Source organism: Aquarana catesbeiana, linkage group LG12, assembly GCF_042186555.1.
Source record: "Aquarana catesbeiana isolate 2022-GZ linkage group LG12, ASM4218655v1, whole genome shotgun sequence".
In the NCBI taxonomy this organism is placed as follows: Eukaryota; Metazoa; Chordata; class Amphibia; order Anura; family Ranidae; genus Aquarana; species Aquarana catesbeiana.
This window is the reverse complement of record NC_133335.1, coordinates 87,698,191-87,718,074: the sequence shown is the minus strand read 5'-3', so window position 1 is coordinate 87,718,074 and position 19,884 is coordinate 87,698,191. Positions and strand designations below refer to the sequence as shown.

Below are 19,884 nucleotides of genomic sequence, written 5' to 3'. Positions count from 1 at the left end.
CACACGGGTGTCCACGAAGGAGAGCGCTTCTCCGACGGGGCACTCGAGACGAGGAGGAGCCAGGAGCGCCTCTGAGGGACCCCAGAAGAGGAGGATCGGGGCCACTCTGTGCAAAACCAACTGCACAGTGGAGGGAAGTATGACATGTTTGTTTTTTTTTAAAAACCTGAACCTTTACAACCCCTTTAACAAACTATGACTCATCAGCTGCCAGGTGGCTTCCCCACTGGCAGCTGAGATGTAAACAAAAGAAAGCCGGCAATAGAAAATTCAAAATAACAGCGTAGGGTTCCCCCCAATCTATACCAGGCCCTTCGTGTCTGGTATGGATTTTAAAGGGGAACCCAACACCAAAATTAAAGAAAAAATGGCGTGGCCCCCCCCGAATTCCATACCAGACCCTTATCCGACCATGCAGCCCAGCAGGTCAGAAAAGGGGGGAAGAGTGAGCGCCCCCTCCTAAACCATACCAGGCCACATGCCCTCAACATAAGGGGGTGCTTTGGGGCGGGGGGGACAAAGCACCTTGTCCCCATGTTGATGGGGACAAGGGCCTCTTCCCCGCAACCCTGAGCTGTGGTGGTGGGGGCCTGCAGGGGGGGGGCTTATCAGAATCTGGAAGTCCCTTTAACAAGGGGGCTCCCAGATCCCACCCCCCATGTGAATGAGCATGGGGTACATTGTACCCTTACCCATTCACCAAAAAGAGTGTACAAATTGAATACAGTACATGAGTTTTTGACAATTCCTTTGTTAAAAATTTAAAAACAATGTCCCCCCGATGTAGATCCATATCATGCCGTCCCCTGCACTGCCAGACCCTAAAAAAGAGGCCTACCGCCCCAAAGCACCCTACCCCTATGTTGAGGGCATGTGGCCCGGTACAGTTCAGGAGGGAGATGTGCTCGCCCCTCCCTTTCCTGACCTTCCGGGCTGCATGCTTGGATAAGGGTCTAATATGGATTTTGGGGGGACCCTACGCCATTTTTATTTTTAATTTTTGCCTGGGGTTTCCCTTAAAATCCATATCAGACCCAAAGGGCCTGGTATGGATTGGGGGGGACCCCACGCAGTTTTTTTTCACAACTCTCTATTGCTGTCATCGGTTGTTAAGGACCCGGCAGCCAGCTTCCAGGCTTGCCACTTAACAACCAGCTATTCTTAATGAATAGTTCTGAAAATTTGGAATTTGTTAGAAAGTTTATAAACAAAAGCTAAATTTAGTGAAAAAGGAATTAAAATTAAATTTATTCCAAAACAAATTAATAAAATGAAAATAGTAACATAATTAACCTATCTGAGACAAAACTAAACAAATTTTTACACATGCCTAAGCTTCACACCTATTATCTTGAAACGTCTCAAATTTTCTTGATACAGAGGAAGGTATAGGCCTGACTGGCAGCAGCTGAACATACTAAAAAAACCTTACTAGCATATTAAAGCTTCACTGGATACAGTGAGCAGAAAATGCTTTTTAACCACTTCCCGACCAGCCGCCACAGTTATACTGCGGCAGGTTGGATCCCCTGGGCGAATCGTCGTAGCTAGTCATCTCGCTGTCAGGCCACTAGGGGGCACGCACATGCGCCAACGGCACCGATGCGCGTGCCTGGCGGTTGCAATGACCGCCGGGCACCCGCGATTACTCCACACAGAGACAGAAGGGAGATCTGTCAATGTAAACAGACAGATCTCCGTGCTGTCAAGGGAGAAGAGACTAATCTGTTGTTCATACTAAGTATTAACAACGATCAGTCTCCTCACCCAGGCAGTCCCATCCCCCCACAGTTAGAATCACTCCCTAGGACACACAGTTAACACCTACCGTTAACTCCTTCCCTGCCAATGTAATTTATACAGTAATATAGCACTGATCACTGTTTAAATGTCAATGGTCCCAAAAAAAGTGTCAAAAGTGTCCGATCTGTCCCCCACAATGTCGCAGTCCCGATAAAAATTGCAGATCACTGCCATTACTAGTAAAAAAAGAAAAAAAAATCATAATAAAATTGCTATAAATATAGCCCCTATTTTGTAGGGGCTATTTGTTGTTTAAAAATATTTTTGGGGATATTATAGCAAAAGTCAAAAATATATATATTTTTTTTCAAAATTGTCGCTCTTTTTTTGTTTATAGCGCAAAAAATAAAAATGGCAGAGGTAATCAATTACCACCAAAAGAAAGCTCTATTTGTGGGGAAAAAAGGACATCAATTTTGTTTTTGTACAAAGTCGCAGGCCCACGCAATTGGCAGTTAAATCGACACAGTGCCGAATCGCAAAAAATAGCCTGGTCATTAAGGGGGCAAATCTTCCGGGGCTGAAATGGTTAAAAGCAGCCACACTGACTACAGAGTGGCAATTAAATGTACCTATCAAAACCACAACTAATACTAACATCCAATACTAGCACCTACCTAGGAGGGTGCTACATCTTAAATAGGGATGAGCCCCCCGGTTCAGTTTGCACCAGAACCTGCGAACGGACCGAAAATTCGCACGAAAGTTAGAACCCCATTGACATCTATGGGACTCGAACGTTCGAAATCAAAAGTGCTCATTTTAAAGGCTAATTTGCATGGTATTGTCCTAAAAAGGGTTTGGGGACCCGGGTCCTGCCCCAGGGGACATGTATCAATGTATCAAAAAAAACTTTTAAAAACGGACGTTTTTTGGGAGCAGTGATTTTAATGATGCTTAAAGTTAAAAAAAAAAAAAAAGTGAAATATCCCTATTCGTACCTGGGGGGTGTCTATAGTATGCCTGTAAAGTGGCACGTGTTTCCCGTGCTTAGAACAGTCCCTGCGCAAAATGTCATTTTTAAAGGAAAAAAAGTCATTTAAAACTGCTTGCGGCTTTAATGTAATGTCGGGCCCTGGCAATATGGATGAAAATCAGTGAGACAAACAGCATGGGTACCCCCCAGTCCATTACCAGGCCCTTTGGGTCTTGTATGGATATTAAGGGGAACCCCGCACCTAAATTAAAAAAAGGAAAGGCGTGGGGCCACCAGGCCCTATATACTCTGAACAGCAGTATACAGGCGGTGCAAACAAGACAGGGACTGTAGGTTTGTTGTTAAGTAGAATCTGTTTGTAATTTTGAACTGGTACATTTTTAACGTGTTTAGCTCCAGCCAAAAAATCTATTTTAAGCTTTTTGGAAAACATAGGGAAGGTTTATCACCCCTGTGACATTTGTTTTGCTGTCTGTGCTCCTCTTCAAAAGTTTTCACCTCATTTTTTGTCCCAATGACAAATGTTTTTTGAAAATTTGGGTTTTTTTGTGAAACAAAGATTGGCTATAAAGCATCAGTGGAAAGGAGAAACGTTTTTCCCATATTAACTCTTACAGGAGAGAATTTCCCTTCCTAGGGGTAGATTTCATCTCACTTCCTGTTGTCTCCTTCCGTTTCCAAGTAGGAGTCGTTTCTAAGTTTGATGTTTGAAAGTAGGGGCCTGCCCTATATACTCAGCAGAAATTTGGACCTTAGGTGTTGTTGTGGCCACAACACTGTAAGCCCTCACAGGGCCCTGCTGTGAAATATTAGATCAAGAATTGTAATTACATGCCCCTGTTGAACACCCCCCTCTGTCAAGGGAAGAGGCCGCTGCTTTGCCAGACAAAGTACCCTGAGCATGGGTGAGAGAGGATGAGGAGGATGAGGACGGCTTTGTCATCCACTCGACCAAGACTTCCGCATGTTGCGGCTCAACAGCCAGCTGCCGAAAAAAAGGCCAAGCGTGTCCCACGGCCACGTGCTGATGAGGATGCACCGTCTCCATGACCAGCACTGTTGCCTCTAGACACAGAGCCTGCTTGCCCTCTTTTATTGGCTTGTGACTGTCTGCCTCTCCTTGTTGGCCTTCCAGACATAATAATGGCCTGTAGCTGCACTAAGCTGGGATATATATATAGATATATATATATATAGATATATATATATCTATATATATATATATATCTATATATATATATATATGTACTGATACTGCAGCTAGCAAAATCAACTGCCTGCCTGTAGTATGAGAACACCACCAACCTTCTACAGGTAGCTTTAGCTGAACACTGTGCAGAGCTCGCAAAAAAATAACTTGTAGCTTATTTAGCTGCCTGCGGTAGTAATAGGATCAGGAAAACACCACCAACCTTCTACAGGTAGCTTTAGGTGAACACTGTGCAGAGCTTGCACTACACTAACTTGGAGCTTATTTAGCTGCCTGCGGTAGTGATTGGATCAGGAAAACACCACCAACCTTCTACAGGTAGCTTTAGGTGAACACTGTGCAGAGCTCACACTACACTAACTTGTAGCTTATTTAGCTGCCTGCGGTAGTAATAGGATCGGGAAAACACCACCAACCTTCTACAGGTAGCTTTAGGTGAACACTGTGCAGAGCTCGCACTACACTAACTTGTAGCTTGTTTAACTGCCTGCGGTAGTGATAGGATCAGGAAAACACCACCAACCTTCTACAGGTAGCTTTAGGTAAACAATGTGCAGAGCTCGCACTACACTAACTTGTAGCTTATTTAGCTGCCTGCGGTAGTAATAGGATCAGGAAAACACCATCAACCTTCTACAGGTAGCTTTAAGTGAACACTGTGCAGAGCTCGCACTACACTAACTTGTAGCTTATTTAACTGCCTGCGGTAGTGATAGGATCAGGAAAACACCACCAACCTTCTACAGGTAGCTTTAGGTGAACACTGTGCAGAGCTCACACTACACTAACTTATAGCTTATTTAACTGCCTGCGGTAGTGATAGGATCAGGAAAACACCACCAACCTTCTGCAGGTAGCTTTAGGTGAACACTGTGCAGAGCTCACCAAAAAAAAACTTGTAGCTTATTTAGCTGCCTGCGGTAGTGATAGGATCAGGAAAAGACCACCAACCTTCTACAGGTAGCTTTAGGTGAACACTGTGCAGAGCTCATACTACACTAACTTGTAGCTTATTTAGCTGCCTGCGGTAGTGATAGGATCAGGAAAACACCACCAACCTTCTACAGGTAGCTTTAGGTGAACACTGTGCAGAGCTCGCACTACACTAACTTGTAGCTTATTTAGCTGCCTGCGGTAGTAATAGGATCAGGAAAACACCACCAACTTTCTACAGGTAGCTTTAGGTGAACACTGTGCAGAGCTCGCACTACACTAACTTGTAGCTTATTTAGCTGCCTTCGGTAGTAATAGGATCAGGAAAACACCACCAACCTTCTGCAGGTAGCTTTAGGTGAACACTGTGCAGAGCTCACCAAAAAATAACTTGTAGCTTATTTAGCTGCCTGCGGTAGTGATAGGATCAGGAAAAGACCACCAACCTTCTACAGGTAGCTTTAGGTGAACACTGTGCAGAGCTCACACTACACTAACTTGTAGCTTATTTAGCTGCCTGCGGTAGTGATAGGATCAGGAAAACACCACCAACCTTCTACAGGTAGCTTTAGGTGAACACTGTGCAGAGCTCGCACTACACTAACTTGTAGCTTATTTAGCTACCTGCGGTAGTAATAGGATCAGGAAAACACCACCAACCTTCTACAGGTAGCTTTAGGTGAACACTGTGCAGAGCTCGCACTACACTAACTTGTAGCTTATTTAGCTGCCTGCGGTAGTGATAGGATCAGGAAAACACCACCAACCTTCTACAGGTAGCTTTAGGTGAACACTGTGCAGAGCTCACCAAAAAATAACTTGTAGCTTATTTAGCTGCCTGCGGTAGTGATAGGATCAGGAAAACACCACCAACCTTCTACAGGTAGCTTTAGGTGAACACTGTGCAGAGCTCGCACTACACTAACTTGTAGCTTATTTAGCTACCTGCGGTAGTAATAGGATCAGGAAAACACCACCAACCTTCTACAGGTAGCTTTAGGTGAACACTGTGCAGAGCTCGCACTACACTAACTTGTAGCTTATTTAGCTGCCTGCGGTAGTGATAGGATCAGGAAAACACCACCAACCTTCTACAGGTAGCTTTAGGTGAACACTGTGCAGAGCTCACCAAAAAATAACTTGTAGCTTATTTAGCTGCCTGCGGTAGTGATAGGATCAGGAAAACACCACCAACCTTCTACAGGTAGCTTTAGGTGAACACTGTGCAGAGCTCGCACTACACTAACTTGTAGCTTATTTAGCTGCCTGCGCTAGTAATAGGATCAGGAAAACACCACCAACCTTCTACAGGTAGCTTTAGGTGAACACTGTGCAGAGCTCGCACTACACTAACTTGTAGCTTATTTAGCTGCCTACGGTAGTGATAGGATCAGGAAAACACCACCAACCTTCTACAGGTAGCTTTAGCTGAACACTGTGCAGAGCTTGCAAAAAAATAACTTGTAGGTTTAGCTGAACACTGTGAGGAGGACGCACTACACTAACTTGTAGCTTTAGCTGAACACTGTGCAGAGGTCGCACTACACTAACTTGTAGTTTTCGCTGAACATTGTGAGGAGGACACACTACACCAACTTGTAGCTTTAGCTGAACACTGTGAGGAGGACGCACTACCCTAACTTGTAGCTTTAGCTGAACACTGTGCAGAGGTCACACTAAACTAACTTGTAGCTTTAGCTGAACACTGTGAGGAGGACGCACTACACTAACTTGTAGCTTTAGCTGAACACTGTGCAGAGGTCTCACTACACTAACTTGTAGTTTTAGCTGAACACTGTGAGGAGGACGCACTACACTAATTTGTAGCTTTAGCTGAACACTGTGCAGAGGTCGCACTACACTAACTTGTAGTTTTCGCTGAACACTGTGAGGAGGACACACTACACCAACTTGTAGCTTTAGCTGAACACTGTGAGGAGGACGCACTACCCTAACTTGTAGCTTTAGAGGAGGACGCACTACACTAACTTGTAGCTTTAGCTGAACACTGTGCAGAGGTCGCACTACACTAACTTGTAGTTTTCGCTGAACACTGTGAGGAAGACACACTACACCAACTTGTAGCTTTAGCTGAACACTGTGAGAAGGACGCACTACCCTAACTTGTAGCTTTAGCTGAACACTGTGCAGAGGTCACACTAAACTAACTTGTAGCTTTAGCTGAACACTGTGAGGACGCACTACACTAACTTGTAGCTTTAGCTGAACACTGTGCAGAGGTCTCACTACACTAACTTGTAGTTTTAACTGAACTGTCAGACTTTCACGTACCTGACTGATGAACCCAATATAGCAGGGGAAGGACTCCCTTACATATCTGGTTCCCGGCCCCTGGTAGTGTAAATAGAAGGCACGGGAGCGCAGAGTGGTATGAGAGCCTGGCGGGTGACTTGCGGAGATAAGGCCCAAGATCCTGGTGCAAGCGGATTGGAGGTACTTGGTAGGCTGGAGCACAGTTAACTGGTGCAGAGCAGGAGCAGATTAGGCAGGTCCGGTCACAGGCAGAGTTGGCAGCAGGCAGTCAGCACAGTACAAGGGAGCAGGCAGATTCAAAGTCCAGGTCACAGGCAGGGTTGGCAGCAGGCGGTCAGCACAGTACAAGGGAGCAGGCAGATTCAAAGTCAAAGGCAAGCCGGGGTCAGATGCAGGCGGATAGTAGGGGAAGATCCAATAGACAAACCAGGTCACAGGGAGATCAAACTTTCAGACAGGCAAACAGGAAGTACAGGAACTGGGAGCTGCAGATCAGACAGCACACGAGCAAGGTGCACCAGCACACTAAATAGGGCGATTGGCGCCAAACACCGTGCGCGGGCCAGCGCGAAGCGGTGCACACCAGAGTGGCCGACATTAACCCTGCTCTGGGATCCTCTCTGACATGAACACTGTGAGGAGAACGCACTACACTAACTTGTAGCTTTAGCTGAACACTGTGCAGAGGTCGCACTACACTAACTTGTAGTTTTAGCTGAACACTGTGAGGAGGACGCACTACACTAACTTGTAGCTTTAGCTAAACACTGTGCAGAGGTCTCACTACACTAACTTGTAGCTTTAGCTGAACACTGTGCAGAGGTCACACTAAACTAACTTGTAGCTTTAGCTAAACACTGTGAGGAGAACGCACTACCCTAACTTGTAGCTTTAGCTGAACACTGTGCACTACACTAACTTGTAGTTTTAGCTGAACACTGTGCAGAGGTCAAACTAAACTAACTTGTAGCTTTAACTGAACACTGTGAGGAGGACGCACTACACTAACTGTAAATAGTCTAGCTGCCTGACTGTGGTACTAATAGGATCAAAAGAACACCAGCAATTTTCCTCAGGTAGCTGTAAATACTGTAACAAGACAAGCCTGCCTGTCAGTAGGAAGATAACAGGAACGGATCTAGCTAAACTGAATACAGTGTATATATATATATATATATGCAACACCTGGGATGCATATATATACACACAATACAATGTAAGTGCAGCTAACTCACTGACTGTCCTGCCTAATCTAGCTAACTCAAATGAAATGACACTGTCTCTCTCTCCATCTCTCAGCACGCCGGAACACACTACACAGGGCCGCCGTGCAGGCGGCCTTATATAGTGTGGGGCGTGTTCTAAACCCCCTGAGCCATAATTGGCCAAAGCCACCCTGGCTTTGGCCAATTACAGCTCTCTCTACCGACGGCGCTGTGATTGGCCAAGCATGCGGGTCATAATGCATGCTTGGCCAATCATCAGCCAGCAATGCACTGCTATGCCGCAGTGAATTATGGGCCGTGACGCGCCACACGAATTTGGAGCGAACGGCCCATAACGTTCGCAATTCGGCGAACGATCGAACAGTCGATGTTCGAGTCAAACATGGGTTCGACTCGAACGCGAAGCTCATTCCTAATCTTAAAGGGACTGAGTGAGTAGCTTCAAGTACTACATCCCAGAGCCTATAGAGGACAAAATCCAGCTGCCCTTCCAGGGGTAGAGCTATGATATATTTCCTGAAGAGGTTGGAAGAGAGAAGAGAAAGAAGAAAGGGTTAGGGGAAGGAAATAATAGGAAGGGTTAGGTGGGAAAGGAAACAAGGGTAGTTTCCTGCTTCCCCAATGTTATGTTTGTTGGAGTATAGATCCCAAGGTCCATCTCAGGGCAGAGTGGATGCAAATAAGGATAGATAATCCTGGAAGTACTTATATTCTATCCAATAGAATCACCTTCATCTGAAGGTTTGTTTCAATTAAGCCCCATTCACACTTGCAAATGTGGCAGTTAGTGATTACATGTGGGAGAGCCCAGCAGAACTTCCAGAGAATTAGATTCACATTGATTGAAAGCAGTGGGAGGCTGACAATCACTCATAGAGTGATTACTTGTGAATGGTCATCCCTGGATGCAAATCATCTGCATCAATGGCTGATTATTTGTAGGTAATTTCTCAATGAACGATTACATGCAAGTAACCACGAATAGCTAAGCTTTCAATGGGGCTGCCACCCACAACTAATCACCGGGAACCCTCGCTGGGTTTCCCACGTGTAATTGCTAATGGGCCATTTGGGGATTTAATTGTAGTACTAAGATCTTTGATGAGTTTGATGCCAATAATTTTTGCAAACCAATGCCCTACAAAATCTTTAAACCTCAGATTTAGAATCAGTAATGCAAGCTCAGTTTCCTCGGCCCTCAGTTATGCCCCCAGAACAGTGGTTCTCAACCTGGGGATCGGGACCCCCTCGGGGGTCGATTGATGATTTGCCAGGGGTTACCGAATTCTGGGCTGTTCCTGAAGCCCGCACTGCTCTACCTCACCTATTTTTGTGGCTGCCCAGCAGGGCTGTCCCTGGAACCTTTGGCCGCCCAGCTGGGCTGTACCTAGAACCCACGGCTGCCCACTCAGCCTCTTTGTAGCCACCCATTCAGTTTACGGCATGGCTGGGGGGGCAGAGACTAGAGGTCATCTGACTGGTGAGGAATGTGAAGTGAGAGGGGCTGGGGGAGATCCTATCTCCTGATTTCGGCATAGGTGTCACTGCTACAAGACACCACAAATTCGGAGACACAGTGAAACTGGAGACACAGTGAGTAACACTACCTGTGATTATAGTTGCCATTAAAAGTCCTCACTACAGTTCTCAGATCAGCAGATGACCCTTATCAAGAGCAACTAATTTGGCTGATCAGAACTCCCCCCAGCACTGCCACTCATCCCAACTCCCCGCCAGCACTGCCACTCATTCCATTCCCCCCCGACCAAGGAGTAAGAGAAGGAATAAAAATAGAGAATACATGGAAGGGAGAGGAAAAGAGGAGGAGGAACAAAGAAAAAGGGAGAGAAAGAATAAGAGAAAGAACAAGAAAGATAGCTAGAGAGAGGGATGGTAAGAAAAAACAAGAAATTAGGATTGAGAGAGATAAAAGGGAAAGAAAAAGAGAAAGAGTGATACATCCTAAAATGTTCCATAAGGGGTTTTAATACTGTACGAGTGGAAGGGAACGCTAAATGTCCGTGGGTTAGGGGCGCAAATTACTTGTCTTGCCTTGAGTGCTGACAACCCATGCCACGAAAATAATTTTACTGTTAGGCCCCTTTCACACTGGGGTGGTGAGGGCACCGGCGCTAAAACGGCGCTATTTTTAGTGCCGCTTTACCGTGATTTTAGTGGCGGTATTCGGCCGCTAGCGCCTGCAAAGAGCCCCAGTGTGAAAGGGGTCTTATGGGTCTCCACAACTTGGAAAATTTTATCAAGGGGTCATGGCACTAGAGAGGTTGAAAACCACTGCCCTAGAACGTCATTATGGGCTAAGTCTGGCACCATACTGTACTTCTGTTTGGTTTTAGTACCAGTAATTGTTTACCAACTGAAGACCTCCAGCATACCTCCCAACATTTTGAGATGGGAATGAGGGACACCTACTAGCAAATGTATGTAGACATAGGACATGCCCCCTTCCACACCCCCTTAAAGGATAAATAACCCCCCCAAAAAAGATTAATTAATTAATTAATTAAAAGTGCTTTTTTTTACCACTACTGTTCCTTTATATTGGCTTTTAAAATGTAGAAATGCAGCAATTTAGAAATTGGATGAAAGCACCTAGAAACACCTTTTGAAAGATAAAAAGTGCATTTTATATACAAGTATATAGAGAGGACCAAAATGAGGGACAAATGAGGAGGAATGAGGGACAGAGGGACATTGCTCCAAATCAGGGACAGTCCCTCAAAATCAGGGACAGTTGGGAGTTATGCCTCCGGTGACTTTTTCAACTATTTACTGAATACTGTAAAACCAAAACCAGTTGAGTGCTCATATAAGTTATGAACCACATTTTGCAGAGGTGCTTTGGGGTGGCAATGTGGCTTTACATATTTTTACCAATGTACAATATGCAATAAACTCCTGTATTTTTTCATCTAAATATTAAAAGTGGTTTAAATAGTTTTTTTCAGGGCTAAATAACTGGACTGATTGCCAGGGAATTTTTGTATTGTTTAGTGTAATGACTTGTGCCTTTTACTTGATAGGTATTGATTGGAGCAACTGAACCGTGTGGTTTCCTTGGTGGAGAACAGGCTTCAAATGAGCTTATACAACTATCCTAATATCTAGTTATTAATTATTATAGACGTTCTTAATCCAACACTTCAGCTTGAGCATTAGAGGGGAAAGAGGTCATCTCAAGTGGGATAAATGCTGTCTTCTCAACTGCCTGAAGTAACACATTGTCTGCCATCTCATGAGCGCATAGCAATGCCAAATAACCAGGCTCTGTATAGAAAGGAATACAAGGGGGCTGCAACTAAGTGCAGTATTAAGTAAAACTTAAAAAGCCAATTGGCAACTTATATGTGCATTAGGAAAAACAGGCATATTTGATCATCTGCAGCAAGATGGTAGGTACTGGAGGTTACATCTCCATTCAAAATTTAGGACTGTTTTGTTTGAATCTGTTATTCACTCCCAGCATTATGAATTATGCAATTATAATCAGGTGAATATTCAGATTGTTGCATAAACCATGACCTGTACTTGTTAAATATATGCTACAGCTATTTGCATGCAGGCTTTCCACATATACTTACCTGTACCCATCTGTTTCTTGCAGTGACAATCGAATGTGGCTTAGTGTTTAGGCTAGAGGAGCAGAACACTTGCTTACAGAGAAGATGGCATGGACACTTTGTATATTTTTAATGATTTGGACAGTATGTAGAGGAGAAAATGCTTCAAAGTGTTCTGCAGCTCCCAGCAATCGCTTTGATTGTGCACCAGAAAAGGTCCTAAACAAGGAAGAATGTGAAGCTCGTGGGTGCTGTTATATTCCAGTAGATAGTAGTTTGGGTGCTGGTCCACCTGCATGCTTTTTCCCAGCGGATTATCCAAATTACAAGATGACTGACTTCACAGAAACAAAACGTGGATACATTGGCACCCTCGTCCGCACCAAGCATACATTCATGCCTAATGATGTGATGAAGCTGCACATGGACGTTTTATTTGAGACACAGCACAGATTGCGAATTATTGTAAGTACAGCAAATGCCTTTGCTTACTAAGGTCCGATTCACACCTATGCAGGCTGCAGTTTGTATATTCCAGGTGCATTTTGCGTGTTTCAAAACAAGTTTTTGATCCATTGAAGTCTATGGAACCAAAAACCAGAAAAGAAATCCCTGGCCCTTCCCATAAAATGCACAGATGTGAACTACATCCATAGGAAACCATGTTACATGGACTGTAGTGCGTTTCTGCAAAAGTGAAAACGCACTAAAAAAATGCATAGGCGTGAACTAGGGCTTATACAATATTCTGTGCATTTGTTTATTTTCACAGTGCATGAATCTAAGTAAGGTGACAATGGTAGAGCTTTTATACAGTAGTATATCCATGATCGTTTTAATGCTTTTTTATTCCTAGACAAGCAATTTTTCATCTCTAATCACACGTTTAGCTCACCCAATATGGTGATCCAAGGGATCCACATCCTTCTTAGATAGTCATTGGATCAGAAACCCATGAAAAATATACAACGCAATTCCTAACCAGCCACCTCATTGTCTACCATGATAACCTGTTGTAGAGACAAAAATTAGGTTACAGTTATACTTGGGTTATACTTATCACAGATAATTTTGAGTACTGTTTAGAGGCTTAAATGGAACTTGCAAAATCGTAAATATGGTAGCTGCTATTTCTCACTTGTTCCTAAGGCTACATTCAGATGGCCGAATAGCAGAGGCTGGGACAAGATGAATCAATAGCAGTTCCATGAGAATGGAGCCTCTGACCGACCCTGGATGCAGCCAGAGTGCGTCCATGATCAGCGTTTCTGAGTTTTGGTCGCACACAGGCAGACCTTAGCTAATCGGCCAGTTTGTAGGCAGCCATTGCACAGAAACGCAACTAACTAGCCACATCTAGGTGCCCGTAAGAGTGTGGCCCAAAGGTACCCTGTTAAAAGAAAAATATGGGCACCTTGGTTGACGGGTGCTATGGTTGACTTTTCTTTTTGGAGCAGTACACTTCCGGTCCGTCATCCTTATCTTTTCTTCACTATTTGGTGAGTCCCTGAACTGGAACAACCCTGATCTGTAAACTTGGTGTTGGTACACCTGACTTGCAAATGCATGTTCTGCCTCAGTGACACACTTACTAATGAAGCAAGGATATGAATCACAGCTCAGGATTTTTGTGCGTCTGTCTTGAAGTTGGGATGTATAAACTGTGCTTTGTATGGGGTGCCCTGAGTTTAATGAAGGAAATTGGATCTTTAAAAAAAGAATTTGATTTACTTACAGGTAAAGTTGTTTTGTTTATTTACAGGTATGTTTTTTCTTTATTTGCAAATAAGTCATAAACACAAAAAACAAATGCTAACTAGTGCTATGTAAACTGTTTGCACTATATAAATTCTGTATAATAATAATATTAACTGAAAGGGATATGAAGAAATGCTGATGGTGTTGTACAAGGGACAAAGGAAAGGATCTTCATACAACCCTAATGCCCCGTACACACGGTCAGATTTTCCGACGGAAAATGTGTGATAGGACCTTGTTGTCGGAATTTCCGACCATGTGTGGGCTCCATCACACATTTTCCATCGGATTTTCTGACACACAAAGTTTGAGAGCAGGATATAAAATTTTCCGACAACAAAATTGTCGGAAATTCCGATCGTGTCTACACAAATCCGACGCACAAAGTGCCACGCATGCTCAGAATAAATAAAGAGATGAAAGCTATTGGCCACTGCCCTGTTTATAGTCCCGACGTACGTGTTTTACGTCACCGCGTTCAGAACGATCGGATTTTCCGACAACTTTGTGTGACCGTGTGTATGCAAGACAAGTTTGAGCCAACATCCGTCGGAAAAAATCCTAGGATTTTGTTGTCGGAATGTCCAAACAAAGTCCGACCGTGTGTACGGGGCATAAGACCCTAAAATCATCATTCTTAAACCCTTTTCCCATTGATGCACTTTTGCCATGCTGGAATGCACTTTTCCAGCGGGACAAATGCACATCAAAACATATTTGCCTTTGAAGACTTTTCACATTGCTGCTCTGCATTTGCACTGCGGTTTGAAAGGTCCTGCATGCTGCAACTCTCATTGAAATCAATGGGAACCACAACAAAAATGCACCAAAACTGCACCCAGGTGCGTTTTTGCTGTTTGTTATGGAGTGTCATCAAATGCCGGTTTCCTCAACAATCAGCAGAAATGTAAACAGCCTTCTGTTCCCCTGGTGCTCACTAGTAGCTCAGTCTGGCCTTCCCCTGCCTCCTCCCCTCAGATCTGGTCTTCCCCCACCTCCTCCCCTCATATCCGGCCTTCCCCCCCTCCTCCCCTAATATCTGGTCTTCCCCCGCCACCTCCCCTCATATCAGGCCTCCCCCCTCTTCCCCTCATATTTGGTCTTCCAACTGCCTCCTCCCTTCAGATCTGGTCTTCCCCCGCCTCCTCCCCTCATATCTGGCCTTCCCCCACCACCTCCCCTCATATCTGGTCTTCCCCCGCCACCTCCCCTCAGATCTGGTCTTCCCCACCTCCTCCCCTCATATCCGGCCTTCCCCCACCACCTCCCCTCATATCTGGTCTTCCCCCTCCTCCTCCCCTCAGATCTGGTCTTCCCCCGCCTCCTCCCCTCATATCTGTTCTCCCCCCCCCTCCTTCCCTCATACCTGGTACCTGGTATTCCTCCGCCTCCTCCCTCCATATCTGACCTTCCTCCACCTCCTCCCCTCATATATCTCCGGTCTTCCCCCACCTCCTCCCCTCATATCTGGTCTTCCCCACCTCCTCCCCTCATATCTGGTATTCCCCTGCCTCCTCCCCTTATATCTGGTCTTCCCCCACCTACTCCTCTCATATATCTGGTCTTCCCCTGCCTCCTCCCCTCATATCTGTTCTTCCCCCACCTCCTCCCCTCATATATCCGGTCTTCCCCCGCCTCCTCTCCTCATATCTGGTCTTCCCCCACCTCCTCCCCTCATATATCTGGTCTTCCCCTGCCTCCTCCCCTCATATCTGTTCTTCCTCCACCTCCTCCCCTCATATATCCGGTCTTCCCCCGCCTCCTCCCCTCATATCTGGTCTTCCCCCACCTCCTCCCCTCATATATCTGGTCTTCCCCCGCCTCCTCCCCTCATATCTGGTCTTCCCCCACCTCCTCCCCTCATATATCCGGTCTTCCCCTGCCTCCTCCCATCATATCTGTTTTTCCCTCACCTCCTCCCCTCATATATCCGGTCTTCCCCCGCCTCCTCCCCTCATATCTGGTCTTCCCTCGCCTCCTCCCCTCATATCCTGCCTTCCCCGCCTCCTCCCCTCATATCCTGCCTTCCCCTGCCTCCTCCCCTCATATCTGGTCTTCCACCACCTCCTCACCTCATATCTGGTTTTCCCTGCCCCCTCCCCCTCAGAGCTGGTCTTCCCTGCCTCCTCCCCTCATATCTGGTCTTCCCCCACCTCCTCCCCTCATATCTGGTTTTCTCCCACCACCTCCCCTCATAGGTAGTTACTAAGGAACTGGCTCCGATGACATCCTTAACAACCAGCTATTTATGGCTTTTTGCGCTACTTACAATGCATTTAAAAAGTTCATAGTTAATTTTATAAGTGCTGAAATGTAAAAATACATGTGCTGCACTGTGAAAGCTGCCTTATATCAGTCACCACATACACAAGGGCTCTGTCCACCCTTCAAACACTACCATTGGCAGGTCCCCGTGAATCATGTCCTTAATCCACCGTTAAGGAAGAATTTTCCAAAATGTTATATAGATTTAACATTGATCTGACTTAAAGGGGGGGGGGGGTTACTAAAATCTGGTGCTGCTCTGCATAGAAACCAATCAGCTTCCAAGCTTCCAAGTTTTATTGTCAAAGCTTAATTGAGAAAGCTGAAGTTAGAAGCTGATTGGCTACCATGCAGAGCTGCACCAGATTTTGAGTGCACCTGTTTATTTAATCTCCTCAAAGAATATCTAAACTCCCTGTGGGGGATTAGACTCAATGCAGGGACAAACTCACTGTTTCTTTAGGAAAACATCACATTTATTCCACATGATATTCCCAAACAGAAGAAAACCATCTTGCCATCAATCCAACAACAATATACTTCTGCGCCTCTACCTAGCCTTACTGTGTCCATAGACTGACCAGTCCTTGGCCTTGTAGTAAGTGTCCTTTCAAACGCAAATCCTTTATATCCAACATCAGGGATGAGCAGCCATGCTCCTAGATGTCTCCTCACATGGAGACACACTCTCACTCCCTGAGAGCTAGGACCAGCTGCCTTAATCAAGGCCTGAAAAGAAAACCTTAAACTGCAGTCCCCGGACTTGGGAGTCTGTCCCATCCTGATCTCTATCAGACTCCCAATAAAACCAGCCCCGAAATGGACTTTACCAATACAGGGTAAAGAACTATCCTTCTTTACCCTGAAGTCTTTGCTGGAATTATCTTAGATTGCAAATCTAAGACCCCGTGGAGGAACATATATCCCCATCAATCACTTTTCCTGTAAATTTTAACCCGTTTTACAGGCACCCTGCTACACCCCAAACAATCATTTTGATTACTGCAGCCTACCAGCCCTCAGATGTTGTGGCTGCATTGGATACATTTTTCAAGCTAAGAACATTTTTTTGCAAGTACAGAAAATACCTGTTGGTCCTGTCAGAAATCTTGTGTCCTTGTAACCTCCTTTGCACTGAACTGAAATCTCAAAGAATGTTGTCAGTTTTCTTGGCTATCTTCTCTGAGCTACAATGCAATGTAATAGAAATGAGGGGAGTTTGTTGTCCAATCCAGGAGATCAGCCCATGGTGACAACAGTGCTCTTCAATAAATACAGCCCAGTGAGTGAGTGTTGTCACCCTTGGACAGAAAGTTTGTTATTGGCAGAATCACCAGGTGAAAAAGGAAAACAATCCTCCAAAAGGAAATGAATGCAGCAGCCACAATATATAAGAACTGGTCATTTGAAATACATTACTTTTTTGTTTTCGGATTTAGCTATGCTGCAAGTACTTTTCTCCCAGCAGGTTTACAGCAATAAATATATGTGACTCCAAGGGTGCATTACTATGCCAGCAGTTTCCCCACTCAACTCCTGCTAGTGTCTGTCAGAAAACCAGTCCCTGTTTAGCCAGCATTTGATAGTTGTAATTATCTTTATCTGGCTTTAAGTGATTCTGCTGTGCTGTCTACAGTACACAAAATAAGGTGAAATCTCATTGGGGACACACACAACAATAAAATCCTTTTGCCTGCTTTCTCTAGAAATGAATTGCCCTGTAACCTATTTTTCACTAAATTGTTTCTTGGTCATGGGCACTGCGCTATGCCCTGTGCTATATATATATATATATATATATATATATATATATATATATATATATATATATATATATACACAGAATTTGTTAACAATAATATAAGTGCTCACCAAATTCTATGACATTAACTCGACTGCAGCATCAAAAAAGAGTGAAAGGACCCTCATCCAGTCATTGAACAGTGATGTCAGAGTCACCGTAACAGTCTGGTGGGCATCAGATCATATCCAAGGCAGGATAGTATTAAACCAATGATTATCTATAGAAGCAAATAGGGATGGGCCGAACACCCCCCCCACCCCTTGTTCAGTTCGCACCAGAACATGTGAACAGGCAAAAACTTTGTTCGAACACACGAACACCGTTAAAGTCTATGGGACACGAACATGAAAAATCAAAAGTGCTAATTTTAAAGGCTTATATGCATGGTATTGTCTTAAAAAGTGTTTGGGGACCTGGGTCCTGCCCCAGGGGACATGTATCAATGCAAAAAAAAGTTTTAAAAACATCCTTTTTTTCGGGAGCAGTGATTTATTTTAATAATGCTTAAAGTGAAACAGTAAAAGTGTGATATTCCTTTAAGCTTTTATATAAGCTCTTATATAACGGAAGGCGGGGTCCCCCGTTTACGTAAACGGGTGACCCCGCCCCCCCTCTGACAACACAGGGAAAGCCATAGGGAAGTCCCCGTGCATCAGAGGGGGGCGGAGTTACCGGTTGGCCCCCCGCCCGCAGACCCCCACAACCACCGGGCAAGGATTGTGGGGACGAGGCCCTTCTCTCCATCAACAATCTCTCATCCCCCCCTCTTTTCCTGCGGCCTGCCAGGTTGTGTGCTCGGATAAGGGTCTGGTATGGATTTTTGGGGGGCCCCACGCCATTTTTTTTTATTTTGGCGCGGGGTTCCATGCCAGAACTGAAGGGTCTGATATGGATTTTGAAGGGGACCCCCATGCCATTTTTCTAAAAAAAATTGGCGCGGGGTTCCCCTTAATAACCATACCAGACCCTTCAGGTCTGGTATGGAATTTGGGGGGACCCCCATGCATTTTTTTTTTTTAATTTTGGTTCGGGGTTCCCCTGTGGGGGAATCCCATGGCGTTTTTATCAATTAACTTTTATGTGTATTGCCGGAACGACAATTCATATAGCCGCAAGTACTTTTAAATTACTTTTTTTCCTTTAGAAATGTAATTTTGCTGTCAGACTGTTCTAAAATGGGAAACATGCGCCACTGCTCCCGAAAAAACGTCCGTTTTGAAAACTTTTTTTTGCATTGATACATGTCCCCTGGGGCAGGACCCAGGTCCCCAAACACTTTTTATGACAATAACTTGCATGTTAACCTTTAAAATTAGCACTTTTGATTTCTTCCATAGACTTTTAAAGGGTGTTCCACGGCTTTCGAATTTGCCGCAAACACCCCAAATTGTTCGCTATTCGGCGAACGGGTGAACAGCCAATGTTCGAGTCGAACTCATGTTCGACCCGAACATAAAGCCAATCCCTAGAAGCAAACATATATATTCAGATGCAAGATCCCTTACATTGTCATATATGTAGGGACATAAAATAGACTATATCCACACTGGGTACTGAGTGACAAGGGGAGAACAGAAAAGAAAAGGAGAAGAAACAAAAGAAGAGAGAGAAGAAGGAGAAAACGGGGGGGGGGGGGGGGGAGAAGAAAAGACAAGGATGAAACCAAGGCTGTGTGTTGAGTTATTTTGAGGGGACAGCAAATTTACACTGTTATACAAGCTGTACACTCACTACTTTACAGCAAAGTGTCACTTCTTCAGTGTTGTCACATGAAAAGATATAATAAAATATTTACAAAAATGTGAGGGGTGTACTCACTTTTGTGAGATACTGTATGTACCACTAGGTGCGCCATCCAGCCCCAGCAGCTGTCAGCCTCTCATAGACTTTTATATGCTGCATTCACTAACACTGGCATAACCTGCCCTCCTGAAAAATTCCAAACAGTAAATCACAATGCAGTTTTATTCAGAATATGATCCATTTAAGTACAGTCTGAATTATTATTCAGTCTGAGTCTGAATTATTAAGCCCTGATGAATGGAGAGTGTGCTTGGCCAAGACACGGTTCTGCTGTAAATCAATGATTTTATTAA

At 44.7% G+C, this 19,884-nt stretch overlaps 1 protein-coding gene across 2 annotated transcripts in view; it reads left to right on the top strand.

Annotated features, from left to right (window-relative positions):
- The window catches only part of LOC141114481 (lysosomal alpha-glucosidase-like), a 321,841-nt gene that overhangs the window by 120,986 nt on the left and 180,971 nt on the right, over positions 1 to 19,884 (top strand). For both annotated transcript variants that reach the window (XM_073608186.1, XM_073608187.1), the window contains one exon: positions 12,006 to 12,426. In XM_073608186.1, the coding sequence (XP_073464287.1) occupies positions 12,067 to 12,426 (360 nt within the window). In that variant the 5' untranslated portion in view covers positions 12,006 to 12,066. The remainder of the gene's footprint in view (positions 1 to 12,005; positions 12,427 to 19,884) is intronic.